The following is a 12,511-nucleotide window of genomic DNA, read 5'->3' as shown; positions in this document are numbered from 1 at the left end:
TATCATGTGCAGCTTAGATTGGCTTATGATTTGCATATTCATTAATAGATCACACTGACAACAAAAAGTACACCAAATCTCGCTTAAAGGGGCATAAAACCCCAAACTTTTCTTTCATGATTTAGAAATAACATACAATTTTAAACAACTTTCCAATTTACTTCTATTATCAATTTTCTTCGATTTTTTTTGTTATCCTTTGCTGAAAAGCAGTAAGGTACATTCAGGAGCGTGCACATGTCTTTAGCACTATATGGAAACAATTTTGTAACAATGTTATACATTACCAAGAGCACTAGATGGCAGCACTATTTTCTGTGCTCCAGCCATGTGCACACTATGGCCCCAATTTATCAAAGTCTGGCGGACCTGATCCGACAGTGTGGATCAGGTCTGCCAGACCTCGCTGAATACGGCAAGCAATACGCTCGCCGTATTCAGCATTGCACCAGCAGCTCACAAGAGCTGCTTGTGCAACGCCGTCCCCTGCAGACTCAGCAGGGGGTATCAATCAACCCGATCGGGTTGATTTCCGGCGATGTCTGTCCGCCTGCTCTGGGCTGGCGGACAGGTTATGGAGCAGCGGTCTTTGTGACCGCTTCTTCATAACTGCTGTTTCTGGCGAGCCTGCAGGCTCGCCAGAAACGCAGGGCATCAAGCTACATTCGGAGCTTGATAGATAAGCCCCTATCTATCTAGATATCTCTTCAAAAAATAATTCACATTTGATATTAGAAGTAAATTGGAAACTTTTTTGAAAGTGAATACTCTATCTGAATTATGAAAAAAAAATGGATTTCATGTCCCTTTAAGTATGGGCACCTCTGGTCTATACATTATACTAGAGTTTGTTTAAATTAAAATGATTATTCTAAACCTGTTTACATTATTTTATGTTGTTGATATTTATACCTTCCCCCATTTTGCTCCAATTTACCCGCTCCCTTTATGCTGTCTAGAGCAAATCACATGTAAAAAGGGATGAGAATGTAAACTTATGCTGACCATTTTACAAAAATGATAAGGGTACATTACACTTCTCAGTGCCCCCAGAAACACTACTGACAAAAGTGCATTGAAAATGTTGGTTCATTTGAACTGAAAATACATTTCTGATCCATTTCTTGGCACCAGCCTTTAGGAATCCTATCAATTTTAGAAGAAGAATGTATGTTTCCCAAGGCTTCAGACATGACTTTCAAAGCAAAATTGTATGATAACCACCTGGGAAAATCCCCCAATTTCCAGAAGCCAAAACTGGACAAAAAACGCAGATATGAGCCTCACTTTGAACTTGTCCATTACGCTGGAGTGGTGAGTCTTACAAAATATATGAGAGTGCATGTGCATAAAAATAGATGTGAACTGTCACAGAATTAGCATGGATAACCCCAAAATTTAGGGGACAGAAAAAAAGCTTTTCAAATGTGACATGATACTTCAGAAATGTACCCATTCTATCTAAAAGAAAATGTTTCAAACTGTATTATTAAGCTTTACTTTTTTGTGTGGGAGTTGTTCTCATTTTAAACTTAAACAGCTTTTACTTAACCTTTTTCTTGCAAAATACCTTTAACATCTTTAACTGCTGCTCTTTCATATACAAAATAGAAAAAAAAATGTATACTTACCTGATAAATTAATTTCTTTTATGGTGGCGAGAGTCCACAATCCATTACTCATTGGAATTACATTCCTACCACTAGGAGGAGACAAAGTTTCCCAAAACCCAAGAGCCCTATAAAACCCCTCTTATGGTCACACATACCTTGGTCTGACGTATAGCCAAGTGACGTATAGCAGTGAAAAAAAGATGTGCTTAAAACAAATCAAACCTATGAAAAGGGTACAGGCTCGTGGACTCTTGCCACCGTAAACAGATTAATTTATCAGATAAGTATAAATGATGTTTTCTTTCATATAGGTGGCGAGAGTCAACGATCGATTACTTATGGGAACTAATACCCAAGCTGTGGAAGTTCACGAGTAATCATAAAGGGAGGGATTGGAAAAAAAACTGCTTTTTTCGCTGAGAAATTAAATCCACTACCTAAAAGAATAAAATGTCTTATAATAAACTCAAAGGAAAAGGCATAATCAGTAAACTGAGACAACTGCCTGAAGGACCTTTCTACCAAAGGCTGCTTAAGAGGAAACAAAAACATCAAACTGGTAACATTTTGTAAAGGTATGCAGAGAGGACCAAGTGGTTGCCTTGCAAATTTGATCAACTGAAACCTCATTCTTGAAAACCCAAGAAGTGGCAACTGACCTAGTAGAATGAGCCATAATCCACTGTGGCAAAGGGCTGACCCACATCAAATAAGACATGTGTATCAAACGTTTCAATCAAGGGGCTAAAGAAATAGCAGAGGCCTTTTGATCTTTCCTAGGGCCAGAAAAAGGAACATACAGAATATAAGTTTGTCTAAAAACCTTAGTAGCATTAACATATTATTTCAATGCTCTAACAACATCCAAAAATGCAAAGATCTTTCAGAAGCATTTTTAGGATCAGGTGGAATATCACGTAAGTAGGCCCACAAGAGAGAGCAGACAACACAAAAGCTCTTATAGCAGAAGAGAAAGTTAAGAGAGACAACACTTTCCAAGAAAGTAGTCTAATGTCTAATACATGTATAGGTTTAAAAGGAAGAGTCTGCAAAACACTAGGTTAAAACTCTTAGAAGGAGAAATAGGCTTGATAACAGGTTTAATTCTGACCAGGGCCTGAACAAAACAAGTAATATCAGGAAGACTAGCAATCTTCTGATAAATAACAAGAAAGAGCAGATATCTGCTCTGTCAGGTAATTGGCAGATAAATTCTTATCTAAACCATCCTGTAAAAACTGAAGAATCTGAGGGATTATGATTTATACATCGTAGAGACAAGTTTTCTGAGAAACCTCTATGTCTCAGAACTAAGCATTCAATTTCCATGCCATGAATGGAAAAAAGGACATTGAGACAAAAGGCCTGACCGCAGACAAAGAGGTCAAGGTGGATAACTGGACATTAGAACCAGATCTGCATACCAAATCCTGTAAACGCCATGCTGGTGCAATCAGGATTGCAAATTAATTTTCTAGTTCTATCTTGAAAATCACTCTGGAAAAAGGAACCAGAGGAGAAAACAGATAAGCAGGTTGAAATGACCAAGAAACTTCTAGAGCATCCACTAACCTCTGCTTAAGGATCCCTGGACTTCGCAAAGTACCTGGGAAGTTTGATGTTCAAACGAGAGGCCGTCAGATCTATTTTCTGTTAGGCCCCAAAGATCCACAATCACATAGAACACATCCTAATGAAGAGACCACTCCCCTGGATGAAGAGACTAATGACTGAGAAAGTCTGCCTCCATTAATTCACTCTTGAAATGTGAATCATAAGATTTAGGCAAAAATTGACTTCTACCTAAGAGAGAATCCAAGACACCTCCATCAAGTATAGGGAACTGTGTGTTCCCACTGATGGCTGACAGAAGTTTCTATTGTGACATTGTCTGTCTGGAAATGGAGATTAACAGAGGCCAAGCTTGAAGGGTATAATATTGATTGGCAACTTAACTGTAAATATAAGATGTAGTACTTCTATTCACAGAGCCACTGAATGGAGTGAAAGAGACTGAATGTTCAAATAGGTAAATACCAGTGTTATCTGTCTCTAATCTGTTAGAGAAAAATTCATGGACACTAAATTTGTTTTAAGAAACAACAATTGTTGTTTAGTGTGAAATTCTGTTAAAGTAAAGGACTGAGCTAGTACCAAGATATCATTCAGGTAATGAATTTGTGTGGCAAAAGCACTGCAATGCCCGGAGATCTGTTATAGACAAAAGGTTACCTAGAACCTTGATATTATTATTTTTCAGGTACTGACCAGGTCTGGCCCTGCTTACCTTCTGTGATCATACAGGATCGGGTGCATTCAGGGTAAGTGTGGTGGTAGGCTAGAGTTGTAACTAGATCATAATGGAAGAGCAACAAACTGATATTTTGAGTAAATTAGATTAGGAAGGTAAGCATCCTTTAATTTAATATGGACATAAACTAACCTTGCTTAAGGTAGTATAGTTCTATATGTTCCATTCTAAAAGATGGAATTCTTACAAACTGTTTAGAGTACAAGATACAAAATTGGTCAGGAGGTGACTTCCTTCTTTGGAACAATGAAGAGATTTGATTAAAATCCCATTCCCTGTTCTTGCATTGAACTGGAAAAACTATTCCCATATCTCAACAGAGGCCAAAATTGAAGGGCCCTGAAATTTGAGACAGTTTGAAGAAGAAAAAACTCTCTTCTGGAGGCCTTGTTCTTAAACCAATGCAATATTCTTGAGAATAATGTTGTAAACCCAGAGGTCTGGGACATAGTGAACCCAATCCTCCTGATTAAAAACTACCCCTTAGCAGGATTACTGGATCTGGGGCCACAGTTATATTACATTTTGCTGCTTACTCTGTGAGTAGGAGTGGCATTTAAATGCAGGAACACAAGGTAATGGAGCATATGTGTGTATGCTACTGAAATAGTAGTTTTGGAGGTGGGAACAGACTTATTATCCTGTTTGAACTTGTTCCAATGAGCATAAGGTCCCCAGCGTAAACCATATAAACCTTGCTGTAAACAGAGGAGTCAGCTGGGTTTTTTGTGTGTGTTTTTTTTAAGGAAAGAGACAATAATCTAGACATTAGACACCATATTAAGCTTTCCAGGATGTAAGCCACAGGCCCCCCTCCTAGTAAGAATAGCTACAGACATGCTTTTGAAATAGATTTTTATAATATCAAATACAGCATCACAATAAAATAATTTGTATTCTGAAGCAAACTTAATCGTTATAACTAACAGTGTTATCAGAAAAAACTGTTCTGAGAGACTGGGCAACCGGAAATTAGAAGCAGTAATAGAAATAGCTGGTCTGAGAGCTGAACCAGTATGTAGAAAAAAGGTTACACCTTTTAAACCTTGCAAAAAGGATTAAGAAAAACTCCCGGTTTAAATCATTCCTTAGCAATCAAGGGCGCGATCCGATATCGATCGCAGTTTGCGGCGCAAGCGAGGGAACCGGCGTCGCCCGCAGTTTCAGCTCGCAACTCGAGCCATCCCATATAGGTCGCCGTCAGATGCTAACGTGCCGTAAGTCTCACAAACCAGCGATGTCCAGAAATCTGCGTAAGTACAAATTTCTGGCGTCGCCAGTGACTTGCGCCACGTTAGAATCTGCCGGCGCCTATAAAACCTGACTAAAGTTTAAAACACCCGCACTGTCTAACACGCCTCCCTAACATAGCCCGCACTGTCTAACACGCCTCCCTAACATAGCCCGCACTGTCTAACCCTCTATCCGCTATCCCCCCTCACTAGCCTAACAATAAAAAAGCTATTAACCCCTAAACCGCCGCTCCCGTACCCCGCCGCCAGCTATATTATATATATAACCCCCTAAAGTGAGCCCCTAACACCGCCGCCATCTCTATTAAAATGATTAACCCCTAATTTAATCTACCTACCCCGCCGCCAGCTATGTTATCTATATTAACCCTAAGTATATTATAGTTAATATAGGTATTACATTATATATATTAACTATATTAACCCCAATTATATTAGGGTTAATACAGTTAATATAGTTACTATAGTATTTATATTAACTATATTAACTCTATCTAACCCTAACTAAATTTATATTAAATTAATCTAATTCATTTATAAACTAAAATATTCCTATTTAAATCTAAATACTTACCTATAAAATAAACCCTAAGATAGCTACAATATAATTAATAATTACATTGTAGCTATGTTAGGGTTAATATTTATTTTACAGGTAAATTGTTAATTATTTTAACTAGGTATAATAGATATTAAATAGTTATTAACTATTTAATATCTACCTAGTTAAAATAATTACCCAATTACCTGTAAAATAAATCCTAACCTAAGTTACAAATACACCTACACTATCAATAAATTTAATAAACTACTAACATCTATCTAAAAATACAATTAAATTAACTAAACTAAATTACAAAAAAAAACAAACACTAAATTACAAAAAATAAAAAAAAGATTACAAGATATTTAAGCTAATTACACCTATTCTAAGCCCCCTAATAAAATAATAAACCCCCAAAATAAAAAAAATTCCCTGCCCTATTCTAAATTTAACAAATTTCAAAGCTCTTTACCTTACCAGCCCTTAAAAGGGCCTTTTGTGGGGCATGCCCCAAAGAATTCAGCTCTTTTGCATACAACAAATACAATACCCCCCCCCCCCATTACAACCCACCACCCACATACCCCTATTCTAAACCCACCCAAACCCCCCTTAAAAAAGCCTAACACTACCCCCCTGAAGATCTCCCTACCTTGTCTTCACCACACCGGGCCGAACTCCTGATCCGATCCGGGCGATGTCTTCCTCCAAGCGGCAAAGAAGAATTCTTCCTCCGGCGACGTCTTCCTCCAAGCGGCAGCAAAGTCTTCATTCTTCCGGCGGCATCTTCAATCTTCTTTCTTCGCTCCGCCGCCGCGGAGCATCCATCCCGGCCGACTGCTGAACTTGGAATGAGGTACCTTTAAATGACGTCATCCAAGATGGCGTCCGCCCAATTCCGATTGGCTGATAGGATTCTATCAGCCAATCGGAATTAAGTTAAAAAAATCTGATTGGCTGATTGAATCAGCCAATCAGATTCAAGTTCAATCCGATTGGCTGATCCAATCAGCCAATCAGATTGAGCTCGCATTCTATTGGCTGTTCCGATCAGCCAATAGAATGCGAGCTCAATCTGCTTTTGCGGGCGACGCTTTATATCGGATCGACCCCCAAGTCAGAGACAGAATTAGAATACTCAGAATACTTAGGATTCTTTTAACCCCTAAAGTGACTAAAAACTTTTTAAAAAGAGAACGATGTGTTCAACTTAAAGGGACACTGAACCAAATTTTTTTCTTTCGTGATTTAGATAGAGCAGGCAATTTTAAGCAACTTTCTAATTTACTCCTATTATCAATTTTTCTTCGTTCTCTCGCTATCTTTTTTAAAAAAAGAAGGCATCTAAACTTTTTTTTGGATTCAGAACTCTGGACAGCAGTTTTTGATTGGTGGATGAATTTATCCACCAATCAGCAAGGACAACCTAGGTTGTTCACCAAAAATGGGCCGGCATCTAAACTTACATTCTTGCATTTCTGAAAGCCCCTTTCACTGAAGGAATCATGCACATCTTCATGCTTCAACCACCTCCAACGGAGGCAAAGTAAAGACTAAGGTATGTGTAAAGTGGGAGGGGTTTTATAGGGCTCTTGTGGTTTGGGAAAATTTGTCTCCTCCTAGTGGTAGGAATGTAATTCCTATGAGTAATGGATCATGGACTCACACCACCTATTTGAAAGAAAATTGAATAATATGTCCCTTTAACTCAGCACATGGTCATCAAATCAGTTGTGTGGCCTTTCTTAAAATATATTAATTTTAGATACAATAAAAGAAAAAATACATTTACATTTTACTTTAAGATGACAGAACCATTGATATATATATATTTTTTATCAATTTGATAGGTGCCTTACAACATTATGGGATGGCTGGATAAAAATAAGGACCCACTGAATGAAACTGTTGTAACCGTATTTCAGAAGTCATCTAACAGGCTTCTGGCTATTTTGTTTGAAAACTATGTCAGCTCTTATTCAGGTAACTTATTCTTTAGAAAAACCTTTAGAGCCTTGTGCTGTTTCAGAAATATTTAGTGTGATTCCTTTTGATAATCTCTCTTTGGTTATATTACTGTACCTATTGAATAATGAATGGATGAAGTTTAGAAACATTTGTAGCTATTAATCAAAGTGAGTTCAAATGTACTGAGTAATTTAATTCCCTTTCCAAAGTTATTCTACATAGTCATGAAGCACAAAGTGATAATCAGCTAAATAAAAGCCTTTGAATGTTTAACAAGTCTGCCAAATATGCATGCATGCACAGTACCGTATGGCTAGCACGGCTATTGGATAAGAGGAGGGAATGTCACCTCATAAAAAAAAAATATTTTTGTCAGGGGCGGCCGGAGAGGGTTATTTAAGTATAATGAGCAACAAAATAAAGGTAAGTTTTATCATACATTTTGTTAAACATCAAGAATTCTTGTCCCTTTTCTTAATTGCACAGATACAGCCTAGCGTTTAAAAAAAATGCTAACATTTACAATTACTTTAATTTTAGCGTCTTAACTAATTCACATGGTGGATATTCAAATGAATTGGAATGGTTTAGAAAAGTAAGCCAAGATTTACACAGCAAAATCGTATAGATTGGACTAGGAGCCATTGGCAACTGTACTAACAATCTTTACTTCACAACCAGTAGACAGCTTTAAATCATTTATATTGTAACATGGTAAAAACAAAAGGGCGCCTCATGGTGTAGACTGTGGGATTTATGAAACAGATAAAACTAAATCCCAAATGGGTCACTCACAAGTAAGATGGCACTATATAAATGGATAATGCAAGTAGGCAGGCTGGATGTTGCAGCCACCAGCTGGCTGATGTTCCCGACAACAACCTCCAGGACAATTCCTTCTTAGACTCAAGCGTCTCCAATATCCGGCCACAGGTAATCAGTAAAATCCAGCAGCCAATTTCCACAAACAGTACACGGCAACTAGATAGAAGTACTAAAAACTTAATAGAGAATCAGTAAACATGGTCCTGTTATGTACTGTGTAGAAGAGAAGTTAATAAAATCTTGAATCAAAAATGAGTGAGGTTTTTAGAGTAGCTCTATAAGGTAAAGATTAGAGCGATTTCACATAGCGTATAAGTGCAAGAGTATCTTGGATCCAAACATTAATTAGAATGTGCAAAATCTTAATTTGTAAATTAATTTGTAAGGAATTAAATAAACATAAAGGAACATAAAACCCCATTTTTTTATTTGATGATTCCGATACAGCATGCAATTATAAACAACTTTTCAATTTACTTGCTAATTTGCTTTTTTTCTTGGTATCCTTTGTTGAAATGCATAGCCGATATATGTAATTGGCTAGCTAGATGTGTTCAGCTAGCTCCCAGCAGTGGGTTCTATATCCTTTAGTAAACATAGTAAACAAGTGAGGAAAGGCAACGTTGTGGCAGCTTGTAAGTGTGATATACAAATTCTGTCTTACAGAAGAACATAAAACAGGAGTCAAAGAAAAGCGCAAGAAAGCTGCATCATTTCAAACAGTGTCTCAGCTTCACAAGGTAACGCACACAATACAATCAAAAGTACTCAAATATTGAGCATTCCTTTAACTGTAAACATATAATCTACAGAAATATTTGCACGTTGCTATGCATTTTGTACATTGATGTCACAATATAATGGAGTATTTTCATTGTGAGAGAGAGGCAGTTAAGACTTGCAGTGATGTTTAGTTAAATCCATTTCATGAACATCACTTTAAGTCTGTACTACTTCTTTCTTTTCTTCCCAAAGCCAAGGTCAAAAGAGAACGCTAAGGAAAGAGACAAAGTTGGTAAGAATCTGGTACAACGTAAAGACCTGCAGACAAAGGCTAATATTCTGTTATACCTGTCTAGGACCTTAAATGTGACAGCTTGCTCTTGCCTGTGGCTTTAAAAGGACATAAAAAAATCTTTTTAAATATGCATCAGAAATTATTCACTGCATTGCAATATTTTGCCCTAACTGTTCACCATGTTGGATGGTCAGAGTTCTGAATTCCACAGAGTATACTCCTGTCTCTCTGGGGGAAAAGGAAGAACTCCAATTACAGGAAAATCAGGCAAAATAAATAGTGAAAGAGCATTGCAAAGGTTTTCACTATGCATAATTAAACTTTTCATAGGGATTTAAATCTTGAATTTAATTTTCTTTAACTAGAGAATATGCTATAACTTATATCAAATTCTGAATAAAATAAATTAATAACTGAGGGGTTACTACAATCTATATTCTTGAGTGTCCACAACTGATTAATATTAGAAGAGTCAGTCCAATCAAATAGCTGCATACAGCTTCAATCAATGAGAGATATTTTATATTGTACCGATGACCAGCTGAGCAGATATAAGAAGAAAGAACATATTTTTTCTCACTGATTTTGGATCTTATGTTAAAGATGACTATGGCAGTGCTCAGGTATTCCATAGTACTTCATTCCAAGATGGAATATTTTTCTGTTTCATAGTTTCATATTTGTTATATATTTTCATATGTTTTTAGAGTTATTTCCTCTTTATAATCTATATGAGACCTTAGATACTAACTGTCCAGAAAGCAAGATTTTTGATTACAGATAAATCTTTTCTTCACACTTGAATATGGTCATGTTCCTATTTTATTTGGGTTTGTGTCTTGTGCCTGTTTGTACTAGATGGACATTCCATTAGTTTTTCAAAGAGCCACCTCTTCCTACATATACCACTCCCATTCCTGCTGAAGTCTGTTATGCTAATTCCTATGTCACACTGTGGACCCCATCCACTAAAGGACGGAGGTGGCCTTCTTGGAAAAATGTAGGCATTAGTGAGACTGTAGAGACTGAATTGAAAAGCTAGAATGTCTTTGAATATAATAGCGTATCCACTCAGTGGTTAATACAGAGAATGCTTCACTTAGCTGCTGAAAGATATGTTTAATTAGTAAATACAGTAGCTTTCTGAGCAATGCAAGCAATACCACCTGCAGACATCCCATGTGTTCCATATCTAAGGGTTACTACCAAATTGAGACCTTGTTATCCCAGTTATGCCTTTATTCCAGCATGTTTCAGTATTTATTAAACAGGCTGGAATGGTGGTCATAATTTCAAGCTGGCCTGCTGTCCATTGTGAGCAACTACTCACATAATTGGCCAAAATATACTCACAGACTGTCCAAAATCTACCCATTCGTAGCCTCAAATACACCCTGTGCTGCTTAACGCTAATGTCAAATTGCAAAACCTTCTGAAACCCTGTTTTGATCCATTAACCTCAAACCAAGTGTATTAGTATTTTAAGACATTAGTTGCATCACACTAATGGACTTTGGATGCATTTTAGTTATGGTTTATCTAAAATTAATATTTTGTTGCACAGGAGAACTTGAACAAGCTGATGACCAACCTACGGTCAACTCAACCTCACTTTGTGAGATGCATCATCCCAAATGAAACCAAAACTCCAGGTATGAAAGTAACAGCTTGCCATCAATTTATCATTTTTATTATATTATTATTATATGAACATTAATGAAAAAATGATGCAATGTATATTAAAGAGATAGTAAAATTAAACTTTCATGAAACTGGAATTGCATTTCAATTTTAAACAACTTTCCAATTTACTTCTATTATTAGATTTGCTTATGTTCTCATTGTATTCTTTTTTGAAGACTAAACCTTGGTTGACTTATCAGAGCATGCATGTATGTAGAACAGTCTATGGCAGCAGTGTTTGTAACTATGTAAAACATTGAATTTATCAAAATTGATAACACAAATAAATTAGAACGTTGTTGAAAATTACTGTTTATGTTCTATCTAATCAATGTAAGTTTAATTTTGACTTTACTGTCACTTTTAATATTTTGGTAAATATAACGTAGGCCCAGTTTCGATTGCTGTTGTAAACTGTAAACTGGTAGTAAGAACAAGTATCTCCATTAAAGTCTATGGAGATGTTTAATGTTGTCACCAGTTAACATAGTTTACAATAGCAATGGAAACTAGGGCTTAGTGCTAAAAAAAAAAACACCCTAGGGGGCGCACTGTGTAACAATAAAATCTATAATATTCTAATTCACAAAGGTAAAAGTCACAAATTTAGAACTAATGTCCAAAGAATTCTTAAGAAACAGTTTATATGTTTACGAGCGACCTTATTACTTAAAAGTATGCGTAAAGTAAATTTTAGCATCCTGTTGATCAGGATTGTTATTCTTGTGTAGGCATGTGGTATAGACAATCAGATAAGGAGTTTGTGTTCTGCATTACTGTGAAATAATAATCTTTCATATTTTAGATATAATACATAAGCTTATTCCACAGGTTCCAAAACACAATGGAATGAACTGAGTGCATTAAAAAAATATGCTACATTAAATGTAAAGGGATGTTGACTAAAAGTAGAGTCTATGCCAATGCATTAGCAAAAACCCTTCACACCATCTTCATACCATTGAATAACTGGTATTCCAATTCTTAAAAAAATCCTGGTTTTCTAGTAAAGAAACTGAGTGTTATAGGTGATCCACTGCTATTAATAGCAACTGTCAGTAGTGATTTGCATAGGATTTGGCCCATAGTACAAGTGCTTGCTTGATCATTGGCTGTAAAGCAAATGTTTGCAGTTGAATACCCACTATTGCTATGTTAGTTACACAAAACTACTTTCCTCAGGTGCTATGGATCCATTTATGGTGCTACACCAGCTGAGATGCAATGGTGTTCTGGAAGGCATTAGAATTTGTCGTAAAGGATATCCTAACAGGCTACTGTATGCTGATTTTAAGC

At 36.5% G+C, this 12,511-nt stretch overlaps 1 protein-coding gene across 2 annotated transcripts in view; it reads left to right on the top strand.

Annotated features, from left to right (window-relative positions):
• The window catches only part of MYH7B (myosin heavy chain 7B), a 66,556-nt gene that overhangs the window by 36,035 nt on the left and 18,010 nt on the right, over positions 1-12,511 (top strand). For both annotated transcript variants that reach the window (XM_053696909.1, XM_053696952.1), the window contains 5 exons: positions 1,135-1,314; positions 7,572-7,704; positions 9,181-9,254; positions 11,097-11,184; positions 12,398-12,511. The exon at positions 12,398-12,511 is cut by the window's right edge and continues 4 nt beyond it. In XM_053696909.1, coding sequence (XP_053552884.1) covers positions 1,135-1,314; positions 7,572-7,704; positions 9,181-9,254; positions 11,097-11,184; positions 12,398-12,511 — 589 coding nt within the window. The remainder of the gene's footprint in view (positions 1-1,134; positions 1,315-7,571; positions 7,705-9,180; positions 9,255-11,096; positions 11,185-12,397) is intronic.

Source organism: Bombina bombina, chromosome 1 (genome assembly GCF_027579735.1).
Source record: "Bombina bombina isolate aBomBom1 chromosome 1, aBomBom1.pri, whole genome shotgun sequence".
Lineage (NCBI taxonomy): Eukaryota > Metazoa > Chordata > Amphibia > Anura > Bombinatoridae > Bombina > Bombina bombina.
Note: the sequence above shows the minus strand (reverse complement) of the source record. Positions and strands in the feature narration are given on the sequence as shown.